The sequence below is a fragment of the Falco punctatus genome (assembly GCF_963210335.1).
Source record: "Falco punctatus genome assembly, chromosome: 1".
NCBI classification, from domain to species: domain Eukaryota; kingdom Metazoa; phylum Chordata; class Aves; order Falconiformes; family Falconidae; genus Falco; species Falco punctatus.
This window is the reverse complement of record NC_137580.1, coordinates 43,880,286-43,897,938: the sequence shown is the minus strand read 5'-3', so window position 1 is coordinate 43,897,938 and position 17,653 is coordinate 43,880,286. Positions and strand designations below refer to the sequence as shown.

The window sequence follows — 17,653 nt, the reverse complement described above, 5'->3', positions numbered from 1 at the left end:
GTACCTGGCAGCCTTGTGAAAGTCTGGGAATGTCTGCATGCACTTTGCCTCTATCTCCTCTCTCGCTTTTCTTATCTATCCCACCAGTGATTCCCTAGACTCCGTGAAGCTGTGGTTTCACCTCAGTGCTTTGGGAAGCTGGGACTGGGCTGTACGCTAGGATTCTTTTAGCTCAAATGTGAAAGGCTACAAGCCAGGCTTTTGATGATTCAGTTATGGATTTCTCTAGTGCAAATCCAGCCATTTTTTTAAGACCTTGGTCACAACGTTGCTAATCAGAGATCCCCAGGTGGGCTTCCCTCTGCCTCAACCTGTGTTGCTTGGGTCACCCGTATTTCTGCTGTGTTTGTACTTGGGAAATTGGTCTGCTGTCCAGGCTTCACATCTTTGGTCTGATTATTTTTAACCTCCAGGAACAAAGCTTTTTTCAGCAGGCCACATGGCTGCATTGCTTCAGAAGGTTGGATGGGATGGGAAAAGATGCTGCTGCTGCTATGAACTGTCTGCCCCTCTTGGTTTCCACCAAGTTTTCATTGTGCTGCATTACCAAGATAGAAATGAGATGAAATAAAGCACCTTTCCCAAAATTTTCTTTTTAAAATGGCCGCGGCAGTCTCCTGGAGGCTGGCTCCCTCCAAGCTGTAACTTCCAAGCTGTAGACATGCAAGCGCCAGTTCATATTGATTTAGATTAGATGTGCCATTATCAGAGCCTTGATAAAACTGTTGGAAGCGTCGGCTTTACCAGAGCACTGCTGCTCAATAAAGGCTTTCATTAATGCCAAAATTCAGTGATGGGCAGCCCTCAGTCCTTGTTGTATTACAAAGGTCCCAAAGGGAGCAAAGGCTCAGTATTGCTTCTCCAAGGGCAAGGCAGCAGTCGCACTGATAGTATGAGACCTATCGCTGGCTTAGCTTTGATTGCCAACAATCACCTGGGGAGCAAAGCTTACAGAAGAGCTGGCCTTTGCTGTTGGGGGTCTTGCTTTATAGCAGGAATAAAGCTGCTGGCTGTGCCACCTGCCTTATCTCAAACATTGCCGTGCTGTTGCCTCTGTCCCGGCACATGGACCCCTGCTCATGCCCTCGGAGGACATGTATTGTCCTTGCAGTTTGGCCTTTGGTGGGATGAGGCTGCCCTCCATCCCACCACCCAGCTGATGGAGTCAGGGGACAAGAACTGAAAATGGTTCTCTTTGCTTATGGAGCTAGTTTGTGCTGGGGCAGGGAAAGAAAATGCTGGGAAAGAAATGGAGCTGTTAGCAGTTAACATTCTTGAGTGAGGAGGTTCTGGAAGAGTCCCCCAGAGTACAGCCAGTGAACATTTAACCAATGCAAATGTGCTTCATCCCACAGTGTCTGCAGTGCAGATGTCTCCATCTGATCTAGATACATGAAAAGCCGCCGAAACACAGTGAGGATAAATAAACCTTTGTCTGACCAAGTGGAGACTTGCATGTTGGGATGCAAAGAACAGCAGCCTCCAAGCGCCTGCTGGTGGTCAGATGAATTCCAGTCCTGGAGGGACACCTGGCTGTTGCTGTGGGACTGCGCTCACCTCTCCAGTTGGCTTGTGCTGGCCTCGATCCTGATTTATGAAGCACAGCAGCTCACTTAATGACTGCTCACAGTGGGTTGCAGCTAATTAGTCAAGGAGAGCTTCTCAGGCCCATATAGGCACGAGGAGGAGCCTGTGCACCTGCGTGCCCTACTGTTTGCACGAGCCCCAGTGTGAAACTCATCTCACCACCACACACATGCACTGTATGAATGTCCTGTTCCCTGAAATGGCTTTTCATAAATGTAATATCACCATCAAAGCAATGGACTTGGTGTCCCACACCCATGATATCTAGTGGAGCCTCACACTCCAGGGTAATCGTCACCCTGGTATCTTAACTGCTCCAGAGTGCATGTGCAGATGTGCTGTGTGGAAGATCACTGTTCCCGCTTCTTTCTGAGCCAAATATATAACAACAGTTTATATTTAAAATAAAGGAAAGTCCAAAAAAACCCTCCCCAAGACCTTCCCTAGCAGATGGCGCTCCTTGGCTGGGGAAAGCGATGACACAAGAGCGATGCACCACCCAGAGGCTCAGTGCTGAGGCAGGACACTGCCACGAGGAGGGCAGAGAGGCTGCATGAAAGCATCTGAGTTTTCATCAGGTTCACAGCCAGGGAGATGCTCCGTGGGAAACAGCCATGGTGCCAGCAAGGCCAGAGCTGTGGGCAAAGTCCGTGATTGCCACTGTGCATGTCCTGCTTGGTGCTGCTCCCGTGTTTGCTAGAGTCAAAGCACCTCCCTGAGCAGGATACCCAGTATCCCAGTTTTGCACATAATAGAGCACACAGAGGCTGACTGACCTTCCCAAAGTCACCTGGAGAAGCTGATAAAGCAAACATGGTGTAACTGCTCAGCCTCCATAGCATCCTCCTTGCTGAGTCCCTAGTGGGTGCTCATAGAGCCCATATCCTATGGGACTGCAGTTTTTGAGATGGAATTTGGTTGTGCGGTTTAATGTAAACCTTGGCATAGTAGGACCAGATTGCACAATCTTCTCCAAGTAACAGCATTTTCAACATCCCACAGCAGAAGCCAGAGCCGCCCAATCCCATCCTCATGCTCCCTTTCTGCTTTGTCTTTACGAGTGGGTCCTGCACTTTGGTCTACAAGACCCAAACCACAACACGAGTGTCCTTGAGCTTGTTGTGAAACACCTCGTGGTGAGGAAAGAGCGTCGCACCCAGCCATGGGGAAAGGGCTGATGTGCTGGCAGCTCCTTGCCCTGCAAAATCACCAGAGGTGGAGGTGGAAAAGCGTGTGTGGAGGTGACAAGAGGTGCTGTCCCATGTGGAAGTCCTATCTCATGTCAACTGAGATACTGGCAATTTGTATCAGGTTTAGAAAGCCAGAAAAAGAGCCACATTTGCTGTAACAAAGGGGCAGCTTCATGCCCTTCGATGCATTTCCAGTTGTACATTTCTGCCTTTTATCTCCTTGACATGAGGCTCAAACAAATCATTCTGGGTGCATGTTTGCTGGAGCAGCTGCAGTCACTCTGCAGGCTTCCCTAACTGCCTTCCTGCTATAGATCTCTGAACCTCACCAACATGTGGGTCTGCCTATGAGAAGGCAGAACCAAAATAGTTTGATTTCTGGCCAAAACCTTCCAGTTTTTACCTGGAATGTCCCTCTTTGCGAAAGTTCATACCTCTGTGTGTGAGAGGGCACAGCACACATAACTTCTTCACCACCTCCCAGTGACAAGCTTGGTTTTTTTCAGCCCACATAACACACTTCCCACCGGGATGGACTGTGTATGGGGTAGTAAATGGCACTGCAACCCCCCCCGACATCGTCATCGCCAGCTTATTGACCTTCCTGGTGTTGCCTGGGTCACTTCTAGGTCTGAAAGCTTTTGTTTCTGTATGGTTTTCAGACACCAGGCAGCTTGTGGGCAGAGACTGGGAGATACGGGGAGATTTTTGTGCTGCTCAGGCTTATGTGATGCTTTTTCATTAAATTTGGCATGTTCTGGTCCTGGCTGCCAGTTGGGGTCTTTCCCCTTTTCTGAGGGGACCCCCGAAGGGGAAAAGATTCTGCTGGAAAGAGAGGGGGGAACCCCAGGACGGATCTCTGGGAGAAGAGGGGTGCCCACGAAGAACACCCTTCCCACCCCGACGGAACCGGCGGCGCCTCAGCCTCCTGCCGCAGCGCATCGCCCGCGCCTCCTCTTCCTCGGCTGCCAGCCGGGCCCTTCGCGGGGGCGTTCGCTGGCCGTTGCCGGGGGTGCCGGTGGGCTGGGGTGCCGGTGGGCTGGCTGGGTGCTGTGGCCCGGAAGGGGGAGGGGGGCGAGGGGGGCGGGGGGGGCGGGGGGGGGCGGCCCCCCCGGGACGCGGGGCGCTGCCGCCACCTAGTGCCAGCGGGGCGGGCCGGCCCCGCGCTGCCCCGCCGGGACACGGACCCGCGGCCCTGCTCTCCTGGGGACACACAGCCCGCTGCTGCAGAAGGTGGGAAACTGCTCAGCGAACGCGGAGCTGGGAGCGTGGCAGGGATCCTTCAAATGCTGACGCTTTTATTTATTTTTCTTTTTTCCGGAAAATTTGGAAATTTTCGGGGGACTTGCGCAGGAAAATAATTGGCTTGTCACTGCTGTATGTGCCCTTCTGCTTTCTAGGTCCTCGCCACGCTTTGGGATGCGTTTGGTAGGTGGAAAGGCTGAGGAACTTCCATCTGGAGGGATGCACAAAAAAAAAAAAAAGTTGGAAAAGTTTGACAGCAGCCTTAGCTGGGGTTTGCAAATACAGCTGATTTCTGCCATGTGAGTTCAAAGAGCACAAACTGCTCAGGAACAGACAAGGTCCAAAGAGGAAGTGCAAATCCCAACAGGAATAGAGAGGCACTGAGTAAGACCAAATTAATTAAAGGCTGTTACATTTTCCAGCTCTTGATGTGTTGCTGCAGTGGGTGAGCCCCAACAGGCTGGCGTGCAGCAGCACGGGCACTTTCTTCCCCTCCTTTCTCTTAAAATTCAAAACACTATTAAAGAAATGGTGCTGAGCTTGAATGCATGGAAATTGCAGGGTCAAGCATGGGAAAAGCCCCCTCAGAAAATGGCACAGCCATCCCGGTGCATGTCCCAGGTGCTTCCCCAGCGTTCTGTGCTCACCTGTGGCTACCACATAAGCAGTCCCTGCCATAGCATTAACGGATGACTTCGTTAGGCAGGACTATCAGTGCTGATAGGCCCAGGGCACAGATAAAGCTGTGGCGATAGCCCTGCTGCTATTTCTCTTTGTGAATGTAGAGCAGGAGGTATCCTAGTATAACCTATTTTTTTTTGCGGAGGTCCTGCATGCTCCCCGGAGGGGTGCAATGCTAAAGGGATCATCGATCTCATTGTAAGCTCTTCACTTGGGAAAAAGAATAACAAATAGGTGAATCAGTGAAGTTATCTCATGCAGCTAATGCATGCATTAAAAGAATTATGCGTATGGTAAGCAAATGCCCAGAGACATAAAGTCCCATGGTGGTGGGAATAGGTGAGGTCCCTTCGGGATGTGCTGGGTGACCCTTGTAAGGACAAACAGATGCACGTTGGTGGTACTAAATTATTACGCTGGTAATAAAAACTATCAACTTGTCCAACTTTTCCTGTGGGTTTGATCCTTTCCTCCTTCTAGCCTAAATTTGAACTAGGCTCAAAGTGTGCTCTGCCTCTGCGTGGGCAGGACTGCTGCAAGGAAGGAAAATCCTGGATTCACCTCAGCACACTGTCATGGGAGAGGTTAGAGTAGAAAAGCCAAATCACGTATCCTGCAGCTTTTAGCATGTTCTTTATTTCTAGTTTTTCGCTGTTTTGTCTAGAGATGCTACTTGAAGGTTTTTGTGCCAGCTACCACTGCAGCGTGATGGGGAGCTAAGGCTCCATTTCGGGGACAATAGCCACTTGCCTCAGCTGGCCAGGTGACCCTGGAGGCTTTTGGCAACTTCAGGAATGGTCCTGGGGAGGTTTCACCACCAGTTTAAACCTGAGCCTTCCCTGAAGAGCAATGTCCAGCACTGCTGCCTGTTTTTTCTAGTGCCATGTGAAAGGACCTGGATGAAAATCTGGGACCGGGACGGACCCCGATTACAGGGTCAGCGCCCCACTACATGCCAATGTGCTGTGAAGAGCTGGTGGCTGCACGTACAGGGACAGCCCTGGGGTCACAGCAGGTTTGGGTGGCTCAGGCTTCATCTTTGCAATGTAATCAGACATGTTGAACCCAGTGATCTCCCTACAGTGGGGAGATGCAGGCTGGTTAGATGATATAATTTATATAATTACAGATAAGTAGCTCCCTTTCTAGCTAATTTCCTAGAGGTCATCAGAAAACGGAGACTATTAACAGTGCTCTGGCCCACTGAGTAAGCTCAGAAATATTTAAAAGCTGCTGTTTTCTTCCTGCTCTGCTACAGCTGTCCTGTTTGGCCTTGAGCAACACCATCACGGGCAACTTTGCCCAAAGCCTGAAATTTAGCTCCTGCCTCCAACTGAGGGGCTTGCAGAAACAGTCATTTTTGGATGCTGGGTGCAGAAAAGCCTGTTTCCACATTGGTGCTCAGGGCAAGACTGAACCACTCTCTACCAGAGCCTTTTCTCATGGCTCCAGTTACTCACCAGAGTTAGAGGCAATGCATGTTCAGTCAGACTCTGATGCTTTGGCAGTTGATGTGTCCCTTAGTGCAGACGTGGGCTTCCTGACTCATGGCTGGCTGTTATCAGCCATCCTTTGTACCTCTGCACCTTGCCTCCCTGGGCTGAAGTCCCTGCATGCAGTCCAGCAGAACATGCTGTGCTGCAATATGGGTCTGCACAGCCACCAGTCCTGTGCTGACCTTGCCCTTCAAAAAACACTTCTTATTTATTATAGTAAAAAGTAAGAAAAGGGATGCATGTGACCTTTCCCTGCAAAGGAGAACTGAATTTTTTTGCACAGCTCTGCAAACATCCCCTCTCCCTCCTGTGCCTCAGTTTCCCCATCGGTGGGACAGGGCTGTTATGAGACAGGGCTGTTATGATGTCTCAGCCTCGTAGGCTGAACACTTGGCTTTGCACAGCTGAATTACAGACTGATTTTGCTTGAAAGGGACGTCTGAAGGTTTCTCACCCAAACCTGACTTCAAGCAGGTTCAATCTCAAATTTAAATCCAACCTCACAGCTAAGTCGGGTGGCTCAGTACTTTTACAGTTGGATTTTGAGCTTCCCTGGGGTTATACCAGAGACAGAAAACAAGCTCTCCATACCCTGTGCTTGATTACCCTCGCAGTTAAAAGCTATCTCCTAATATTTAACTCGATTTCTTCCCAGCTGCAGCTCGTGCCTGCTGCCCCTTGCCCTGATGCCTGGCACCACCAGGAGCAGCTGGCTCCATCTTTCTCACGTATTCCTATCCCCAGGCTCGATTCAGGGCGGCCGCCTCTGCCGCCTGCTCCGTGGCGAGGGGAACATCAGCCGGTTGCAACGGGGAGAAGTTTTCCATGAGCACAAGTGCAAAGGGTGGCTGGGCTGCAAGTGGCGGCGGCGGTAGCGGTGAGTCGCTTGGCTGCTTTCCTGCTGCTGCGTGGGGTCCAGCAGCCCGCAGCCATGCTGTGCTGTGCTGTGCCGGGGGGCTGCACCGTTGACCCAATTGCCCGAGGTGGGAAAAGCTGTGGTGGTCCATGGAAGCGGGGTGAGAGGGGGCCTTTTCCAGCAATGCCGGCAGCTGCTGGGTGGGATTTGCATGAATCTGGAGGATTTAGCTCAGCCCTTCCTACACTAAGTTAAATCCTGTCCTTGGTTTAACCCCTTTGAACAAAATCAACTTGCTCTAAAAACATAGTTATTTCCTTTTATTTATTGATTTTTTTTTAAAAAAATAAACTCCAGCTTTTGCAAATAGCTCGTAGGGGACATGACGTGCTTGCGCCGTGACTTCTGCGCAGTCAGTGCTTTGGCTAAGGCCAGGAAGTGTCTCGCAGCAGGGTGGGAAGGACGCAGGGAAAGCAGGACGAGGAGGCTCCAGCCACCTCAGTGCAAATCCCAGGCAGCGTTTCTACTGCCTGCAAAACGCTGCATGCTTTCTGCCAGACACAGCTGCTCCAGCTCCCTGTGACTTTTTGGGGGAGAAGGTACTGTCTGTCCACCTGGAAAGTTTTTGAAGCAGTCAGCTTGGGATGTGGGGCTGTTCCCAGGTGGGGGGGTGCTCTGGGACCCTGGCAATGACTGCGGTACCTCCCCAGCATCCATGGAGTACGTCAGCACACGGGGAGGCACGGGGACTGTTGACTTCGAGGGAGCCCTGTTCTCTGGGTACGCACCTGACCAGGGCCTCTTCATGCCCCAGCACATCCCCTTGCTGGATGGGGACACCCTGCGCAGGTGGAGCAGCCTCTCCTACCGGGAGCTGGTGAAGGAGCTGTGCTCCCTCTTCATCACAGCTGAGCTGATCCCGCGGAGCATGCTCAATGGTGAGCCCCAGCCGTGCGGGGAGCTGCTTGCAGGGGTGTGCATGAGGATTTTGGGGTGTTCAGATGCGTCTGCCTGCCTTCACTCCATCCTCTTGGCAGCCCCCAGAGGATGGAGCCTACTGCACCTTTGCCTGCTCCTTTCTGTACCCTGTTCTCCTCTGTCACCTTGCTGCCACTTGTTACCTTCTCAAAAAGGTGTTCCTTGTGGGATTCTGGTGGCTGCAATAGTGATGTCTGATGCTATTCACTGCTGGGGTGCCCTGCTACCCTGCTGGGCTCCAGACCTGCCCTTCCAGCAGGGCTTTATGCTGCTCCATGCTCTCATCGAGATCCAGTTTTTAATATTTTAACATTTAACAGCTATTACTTCCACCAGAGGGCAGCTACAACCTCTGTCTCAACAGCACGTTACAATAAAATTCAGGCTTCCTGTATTTTATATTTAAACACAGTTTGCTCTGGGTGTCTCCTGGGGTTACTTGCCATAGAGCTATCAAACACAATGAAGCTGGACTGGTTTACTCCTAATAACTAAAAATAATTTGTAGGATAACTACCGCCTCTCTAGCAGCTGAGAGTCTTTGGATGTGCAGAAAGCTTCCCAGGAGCATGAAGAGCACAGATGCAGGAAGCCACAGGTCAGGAACATTCCCCTACCCAACCTAACAGCCCCTTTAACCATTTTCCCTCTAGACTTGATCGACAGGGCCTTCAGCAGGTTCAGACACAAGGATGTTGTCCATCTGTCCAGGCTGAAAGATGGGCTGAATGTGTTGGAGCTCTGGCATGGGGTTACTTACGCATTTAAGGATCTATCCTTGTCCTGCACAGGGCAGTTTTTACAGTACTTCTTGGAGAAAAAGCAGAAGCATGTCACTATTCTGGTGGGTGAGTATGTCTCTTTGTCGGGGATAACATTTCTGGGCAGGTCTTTACCTTGAGAGCCACCATCCCATGGCTCTCCCCATAGCTGTCCCAGGGTGGTATTGCTTTGTGGGTGGCTGGCGAGTGACCTCCAGGCAATGCCAGGGTGGCTGCTCTAGCCAAAAACATCTCATGGAACACCTCTCTATCTTTTTCTTAAAGTGCAGTGGTGCAAGTTTGATTGATGCATCAATTTTTGTTTTCCTTCGTTCTCCCTCACTTTGAAACAGGGACTTCAGGGGACACGGGGAGCTCGGCCATTGAAAGCGTGAGAGGACAGAAGAACATGGACATCTTTGTTCTGCTCCCCAAGGGGTTCTGCACCCAGATACAGGAACTTCAGATGACCACTGTCATTGAAGACAACGTCCATGTATTTGCTGGTTGGCATTGCTGTTGGACTGTCCACTTTACAACCCTGTTGTGTCAAAACCATCACCCTAAAAGTCTCATGAGGCCGCTGGGTCATTGCCATCATGGTCACCATGCCCAGACACCTGCCTAACGGAGGCTGACACCCCCAGTTTGGTGACCAAGTGGTTCAAGGCTTCCTTTTCTCCTGGCCACAGATGAGAGTTGCCTCCATGCAGGCGGCTGGTGTTTAGCTGCACTGAATTCAGCACCATTTCTTGGCACTAGAAGGATCAAGAGTCACCCCTTTCCTCTGTCCCTTCACCTTCATGAGTGGTCCACCCCCTACCGTGTGCTGTCCCCATGGTTAGGAATCACTGCTGGGTTCTTGAGCTGTCCCATGGACTCCTCTGCTCAGCTGGGTCTGGTCTCACCTTGGCATCTCACGAGGGGTGCAGGCATTTGCCTTCCAGGCAAATACATACTTTGTATAAGCAAAAGTCCAGAGTTCCGCGTCTGCAGAAACCACCTGGCATCCATGTGGTGTTACTCAGCCCCCGGCTCATGCAGCCCCCGAGGCAGACCGGCAGCTCGGGACACCCCCGGTGGCAGCGAACCCCAGGGCTGGACACTGACCCTACTGAGCAGAAATACCTCACGCCTGATGCACCCATGTTGGCGGATCTAATCTTTCCTTTCTCCTTTTGACAGCTCATGGGAACAGCGATGAAATCGATGAACCTATCAAGGAACTGTTTGCTGATGTCGATTTTGCCAGAAAATACAATCTGATGAGCCTGAATTCCGTCAATTGGTCGAGGATTATGGTGCAGATTGCTCACCACTTCTATGCTTACTTTCAGTGTGCCCCATCCCTGGATACCACCCCGCTGCCAGTGGTGGAAATTGTTGTGCCAACAGGAGGAGGAGGAAACATCACAGGTGAAGGGAAAAAAGATGTTAGATAAGGAAGAGAGAGAGTGCTGTGACCTGTGGACTAAAAGCACGTTGCAGATACTGGGTATTGCTATTTATTAAAACACCCACTCTCTGGTAGGATTTCTTCAGAACCACTGACATTTCATTACTCATGGATAGTTATTAGTCATTCAGGTGTCACTGATGATTTGCAAGGTGCAGAAAATCCCAAACCACCCTTTCAACTGTAGCTATCTCGAGAATGGGCACATTAGAAGAGGACAGAATGTATTTGATCCAGAAAAGAGGGAAAATACTGGGGCTTTCATTTCCTAAGAGAGACGTTAACAGAGATGTGGAGTCCTGCCTGGTCCTACTTTGGTTTGCCTGGAGATGTGCAGTCAAGACAACCACTCTTAATTGAATTATCTGGTCTTCTAAATGTGAGTCCTTGATTGCCTCAATCCCCAAATAGGCATGCAACTGTCTGTTGAAAGCAGTAAAGGATTTGATGCACTCACCTGCATTCACTGCACTTCCAGGCTGCTCATCTGAGTAGCATTAATAAGCTGCAAGAGCCCAAAAGTTTCATCTTTCTTGCTTGAACACCAGCTGCCTGACCTCTCGGTCCCCTGCCCATCCATCTTCAAATGTGGAGATGCCCAAGGCTCAGTGTTCCATGGCAGGTGGAACACTGCATCACTGGATTTTATAATCTGGTGCTCTACCAAATGTTAAAGTCAGGTATCTCAGAGTCCCTTAGAGAATGTCATTTGTGTCCACTTCTGAACTATATGCTTACTCAATTTTTATGACTACTTACTTGCTAAATTGTGTTTGGCTGTTTCTTCATCAAGCATGCATGTATTTTTTCACTTTTTTCTAGCTGGCTGTATTGCCCAGAAAATGGGTCTCCCGATTAGACTTGTTGCTGCAGTCAACAGCAACGACATCATTCACAGGACTGTTCAACATGGAGATTTCTCACTGTCAGAAAGCGTGAAGGCTACGTTAGCATCAGCCATGGATATTCAGGTATGTACTGAATAGGCTCAAATGGGAAAATACCTAATATTATATATTTGTATAAGTTGGGTTTTTTTGTACTCTGTTCTACCTGGTTTATGAGACCATAATTCTGCCACTGGCAATGCCTCTCAGCGATGCATTAAGAGGTGTGACTCATACTGAGCATTTATGTTGCAGACTGCTGAGCTGAGATAGATCAAACAGCTTCTTCCTCACTTTTCAGGGCCTGACTTTGTAATCTGCATTGCTGAATGCTGGGTTTCTGGGGTTTCATTATGTGCAAGGTTAACAAGAGAGGGATGGTTTCTTAAAACGTGACACTTAGAAAATTATAAATCCTATCGTGTCTCAATGGCTTTGTTGATGCTTCTGAAAGGCTCCACCAAGAGTAAGAAAAGAAACCGGGAAGAAGGTAGGGAAGCCTAGAAGAAATGCCTCATCTATGGCCATCTGCAGCTTGCCCAGAGCAGAACAAGTCTCAGCAGGCAGGGAAAGGCCTCAGCCATGGAAAAGCATGGAGGTACAGAAACCATATGCCTGGAACTAAATGCCTCCCATTTCATACCTGCCCTGTGATCCACAGGGATTGGATCTGCTTCCAAACAAGTGACCAAAATGTGAAATACTTGATGTTGTATCACTGTGGCCTTAAGCTACCTGCGTTTTCCAAAAGCTGTTTAAACACATTGTGAGGGCCTGGGGGCCTGGAGGGACTGCCATGCTTTGCAGTAAGTTGTTATGCTCCTACCACTAGGCTGCTGTGGTCTGCAGCTTGTCTTTCCTCCCAAGGCATGAATTTGTGGGGCTCCTCAGCACTCAAAGGGTAGTTGGGCTCCTTGTGTGTCCCTTCAGTAGCACTGATCTGCTGAGGCACCTAAGCATATGCCAGACTTTGGGACCATGAGGGAAGGCAGCCAGGTGAGATGATGTCCAGAGATTCCCGAGGAGATGGATGGGTGTATCCCTCTGCACATCCCTGTCCACGGCTGCGTGGGACATCATTGTTCAGCTCAAATCTGAAGCATCCATGCAAATATTTCAATAGCTCGACAAATCATTCATGGTGGAGGGGAATTCAGAAGGTGTCTAGTTGGGACCTGCTCAAAGCTGGGTCAGCCCTGAGGTCAGACCAGGTTGCTCAGGGCTTTGTCCAGTTGGGTGTTGGAAACCTTCAAGGATGGAGAGTGCACAACCTCTTTCAGTTGCCTCTACTTTCCATTTAGATGCTAACTGAAGAGTTGAAGGTGAAGCAGAAAGTCTAGTGTGGGTCAGCCTTGTAAGGAGCAATCCCAGGAGAATCACAGTAGACTTTGTGTTTTTGCAATACCTAAAGCCGGCCAAGGGCTGTTCTCTGGCCCTGAGGTCAGGAAGCCCCACGCAGCTCATGTCCACATGCCAAAACTTTCCTTGGGAACAGCCCCCAGCATGACCTGGCCTCCAAACTGGGCCCCAACATTCTCCTGGACAACTCTAGTGGCATGGGGCAACACCAGACCAGAGACCTGGCTAGTAACTTAAATGGGAAGGCCGGTGCTCACACCAGTGTCCTGGTCCAGTTCAACTTACTGGTGTCAATGTAGTGATCTCTATTGGAAACTATAAGGCTGGTATGAACGGAGGGTGAAGGGGAAGGTCTGGATGTGAGAGCTGCGGAAAGAAGGATGGGAGAAGGGGTGTCAGGAGGATGGTGCTGGAGGCACCTCCAGTAGCAAGTCATCAAAGTCCAGGCACACTGACATGCCACTTCTCAGGACAGTCAGGCTGGGAAGCAAAGGACAGCCTAAAGCCAGGGGCAGGCTACGCCCAGACTAGACTGAAGATTACAGGCTGGAGGCTCTGGGAGATGATGGTGGGAAGATGAAGAACAGGACTGGGGCCACAAGCTACACAGATAAGGACACGAAAGGCTGAGTAAGTCCTGATGACTCGCCAAGGTAGGATAGGATGGAGAGAAAAAAGGTCACAGGCACTGTCATCTACTAAAAAGCATAAAGAGCTCACTCAAAACCAGCACTTGAAGCCACGTGATGTGATGAGGACTTGATAGTTGGTGCCCCTTGCGCCACCTGTCCCTACAAGGTATCTTGGCCAAAATACCTGGATGAATGTTTCTTAGTGATTGTGAGCATGTGGGAACGAGACAGGGAGCAGTGAAATTGATTTGGGACCCTCCTGTAAGGTCTTGCACCGAGTTTTGCTGCAGTGTTGCAACACTGATTGCTACACAGCCATACAGGCCAGTCAGGCCCTATATGTGCCTTATACGTTCATAAAGGTTAGCAGTCAGCCCTGCAGGGCGCTGGGTGTCTCATTAAGTCACACGGGAGCTGGGTGACTCAGAGCAGCATCTGCAACACTAAGTAAACAGCTGGATATTTCTGGTTCTCAAATACATAGTGTGTTATTAGCCTGGGTTCCTCAAGGTGATTGTACAGATGTGGTCACACTGTTGATTTATCAGTCATCCCTTCATTAGTTTGTTTTTTTTTTAATCTGATGGTCACTGCCAGACTGCTCTGACAGGTGAGAAGTCAGAAAGACATCATGTTCCCAAAGACTTCTCTTGGGATGTAGGTGTGTAGGGACAAGACACAAAGCCCACCCCAGCTTCCACCAAGAAAGACGTGGTGGTAGGACCTTAACTCTAATTAGACGTGAGAGAATCCACACAGGTGCTCTCTCCCTCAGATGGATGCCGGCATTTCTGCTGCTCATCTATTGCCTTGTTACTGCAGGAGCCTTACAACGTGGAGAGGATCCTCTGGCTGCTCTCGGGCTCTGATAGCTGCCTGATAAAAACACTAATGGAGAGATTCAGTGCATCAAAAAGCCTTACGCTGCCAGAGGATTTGCACAGAAAGGTCTGTGTGTTTGTGTGTGTGTGTGTGCGCGCGCGCGCGCTACCAGTTGTTTTCAACTCCTTTTCAGAATAAAAAAGATCATAGGGGGGAGTTTCCAATCAAAAATCTAAGCGTGAATCCAGAGCAGGCGTTTTATACCGATGCATGGGCATGGAGATGCTAAAAAAACCCTTTGAATTATGTTTTTTAAAAGAAGTCACTTTCTTCTTTGCAAAACTATTTAAAAAATGCCTACAATTATTTACGTAGGATATGAAACCACTCGTCCTTGGCCGCTCCAGATCCGGCATTGGCCACCAAGGCAACGTGCAGTGGGTGTTGGCACAAACTGAGTATGGCATTTGGGAGTCTGCTGGGTTGGGTGCTGCAATTCAGCCTCAGTGTTACACCAGATGAAAGCATGAACACAGAGAGAGATACAAGACAAACCCAAACATTTGAATTGTGAGGCTCTTTGGGCCAGATGCAAAGTCCTGCCTCTTCCCATCCAACACCTGCTGTCCCTCACTGTGCATCCTTTGCCTGGTACCTACTCCTGCTTCAGCAGCAGCAAAATAAATACAAACAATTTGCATTATTAAAAGAAAGAAAGAATACTGCACTGAGGAAGGTTTTACAGGCTCTCAGAAACTCCCTTGGAGAATGCAAATAGCAGTGCAGAGCTGGAGCTGAGTCTTGGCTCCTCTCCACTCACACTCCCAGCACCTGGGGATGGAAAAACCTCACTTGCATGCCGGCCCTGTGACCGTTTCCAGCAGTGCTTCATCCCCTGGCTGCAGCAGCAACCCCTTTTCCTTCAGTCCCTGGGGAACCCTATCCTCCAGCTTCCCTATTTTGACCTGCTTTGCTGGGTGCCGGTGGCACAAACCCCTCTGGGAACGGGAAGGGTGGTGATGCCCTGTGCAAACCTCCCTGTTTCCCCTGGGGCCACAGCTCTCTGAGACCCTGCGCTCCTGCTCGGCCTCTGATGAGGACATCGTGCGAGCCATGCAGCGCTGCTGGGAGGAAAACCACTACCTGCTGTGCCCCCACTCCGCTGTAGCTGCTCACTACCACTACTCACAGCCAGATGGGTAAGGACAGCGGTGGTCGGTCGGTGGTCGGGAGCATCAGGGACCAAAGCATCCCTTCCCCATTGCTCCTGCAGCATCTCCAGCTCAGGGCTCACATCAAAAGTTTTCTTGCTTTTCTTTCCTTTTCAGCGTGCCCCGGTGTTACTTAGCTCCAGCCTCCGCAGCCAAATTTCAGGATGCCCTGCTCCGAGCTGGCCTGGTTCCCCAGCTTCCCCCTGAAATCACTGCCTTAACAGCGATGGAGACCAGGTCCACCCCCCTGGACCGGGGACAGGACTGGGCACAGGCACTCCGGGGATGGATCGAAGCCATGGCACAGTGGCGGGAGGCACGGGGGCATTGCTTGGCTGCCTCAGGACAGCAGGGGATCACCGGGCAGGGAGTCACCCAGACCTGAGCTTCCAGGGCACGGCTGGCCCATGCCTCCCAGAGCTCATTTTCCATTCCCAGGAGAGCCCTGTTATGCTGGGAGAGGAGCCTATACTCTCCATGCAATGAATTATCAGTGAGAACACACTTTGCTATTGAATTAGACTATTGCATAACATTTTCAGTAAAGAGCTCTGCAATTGTATCCCCTTTTTCCTAGTAATTCATAAAAACTGATGAAATGCTGAGTAAACCCACCTGTTTCATCATTACTAGCTATTACAGAAAGCTCCCTTAGCACTTCTCACAGTCACCAGCTTCCTGAGCGTTATCCAGTGATCCTGGCCCAGTGCTGGGATGTTCAGCCCAGCAATGCCAGTACCATCCGAGATGCTCGATGGGAAATACATGCAGGGCTGGGTGGATCCACTTTACCCATCCCTGTAATTTAAGCAATGCCAGGGATCATTCCCAGGTATCCAAACGTGCTCAGCGATAGTGTTAAATGTTTTCCCTGGACATGTTTGTCTTAAGGAGCTACTTTCCGATTCCGTGTCTTGCAGCTTTTGGTCCTAGTCCTGCTGCAGACTCTTCCTGGGCAACTTCCATGAAAACAATAGGAAGTGGGAAATTCCCCTTATCTTCTGCCTGAAACTTTGAGTCTTTCAATACCACGTTCCCATCATATACATATAAATATATAAATACCTTGTGTGGGAGCTGCCTCCACAAGTCATGCATCTGGCAGGAATCTCTTGTGCCTAAAAAGGGGTGGGGGGTGGGGGGTGGGAATTGGGAATAATTACACCAGGGGGGAAAAATCCCCCCATAAAAAAAAAATTCCCCCTTTGACATCAAAGGAAGTCCTGTAAAGAGAGGATTAATTTGAAGGTTTAGTGGCATTTAGCCGGGTAAAAGTAAATTCTATGAAGTAAATAAGGCTGGGATGTTGCAGAATGTGTGGGAAGAGTGGGAAGCTTTGCCAGGGCTGCAAGCCACCTTGCTGGCACCTGGGCAGCCTTTTCCTCAGCCCCCCCCCAGCATAGCCAGCCCCACACTGCTTCTTTCCATCCCACCAAAACCCTGCAGGAGAGGAGGGACCTGCGCCTTCCCCATTCCAACTAATGGGGATGAGGGAACAGCTTAGTTGAAAATGATGCAAAAAATCACAGCGCATGGGTGCTGGATGCTTTTAATGCTAATGGCTCTACTAGTTGCATGGATAGAGCAGCTGGGAGGAAAATGGTGGTGGGGTCCAGGAAAGGTCTGATTCTTCACAAGGCCATCACCCACCCCTCTTTAAGAGCCAAACTGGCCAGCAAAATACCTCTTATTTAAGCAGCAATGCAGCCTAGTCCTCAGGAATAACCTCACCCCAAAGGATGGCTTTGCACTGGGAGGTGGTGCAGCAAGTCACTGGTGGTGCTGATGAAACCACCCCACCCCCCCGATCCCATCTGACCCCTGAGTCCGACTGCCCCTGTTATTGATGCACGTTATACTCCTTGGACTCCACCACCTTTAATAGCTGCCTCCCCACATCTTGTGGTTCTTGGCCAGGGATGGCTGCCCAGTTGTAATTTAGCACTTAATCATAGCTTAAAACACCCTGTGAGGGGTAAGAGGCCTGAAATTACACCAGCTCTGCATCCAAGCAAGAGGTTGCAAATCCAGCTTACTGTCCGGGACTGGAGCAGGAAGGAGGAGTGGGAGGGTGAGGAGCCAAACCCAGACCCCTGGCTGGGGACCACCGGGAAGGATGGGGTGAGGGATGCTGGGCTTGCAGTCAGCCAAAGCATTGGTTTGTTTTGCAAGGAGAAAGTGTGGCAAACACATCCCACGCTCCCATCCCAGCACTCCAAGCAGTACGATGGGTGAAGGGTCCAGCCTCACTGCAGACGATGCCCATGTGGGGTGGAAAGGGATTTATTTCTTAACCATCTCTTGGATACCCCTATAGGGTGAGGGTGCTGCTTCTCTCCCAGTCTAAACCAGATGTTTTTTGGGCAAGACACTAAGAAAATTCTCTCTGCCATTTCTGGCAGAAGCACAGCAGGAAAAGCCTGTTTCACGCCCAGAGCTGAGGCAGAAGGAGCACAGACAGGCTCGGCTTGCAGGGCGGCCACGCTCCCTCA

At 50.4% G+C, this 17,653-nt stretch overlaps 1 protein-coding gene across 9 annotated transcripts; it reads left to right on the top strand.

Moving 5' to 3' along the window:
* Positions 1–39: 39 nt before the first annotated feature.
* THNSL2 (threonine synthase like 2) lies at positions 40–15,771 on the top strand. Of its 9 annotated transcripts, none has more exons than XM_080400145.1 (10): positions 40–7,076; positions 7,766–7,993; positions 8,687–8,881; positions 9,148–9,300; positions 9,980–10,210; positions 11,073–11,221; positions 11,592–11,735; positions 13,951–14,076; positions 15,010–15,149; positions 15,279–15,771. In XM_080400145.1, the coding sequence occupies exons 1-10, from the start codon at positions 7,025–7,027 to the stop codon at positions 15,544–15,546; spliced, it is 1,686 nt and encodes a 561-aa protein (XP_080256271.1). In that variant the 5' UTR covers positions 40–7,024; the 3' UTR covers positions 15,547–15,771. The 9 variants fall into 9 exon arrangements, with proteins under 9 accessions (XP_080256271.1, XP_080256277.1, XP_080256275.1 ...); XM_080400151.1 differs by having other exon boundaries at positions 42–7,076; positions 7,870–7,993; XM_080400146.1 differs by lacking the exon at positions 40–7,076 and adding an exon at positions 7,084–7,182.
* Positions 15,772–17,653: the final 1,882 nt, after the last annotated feature.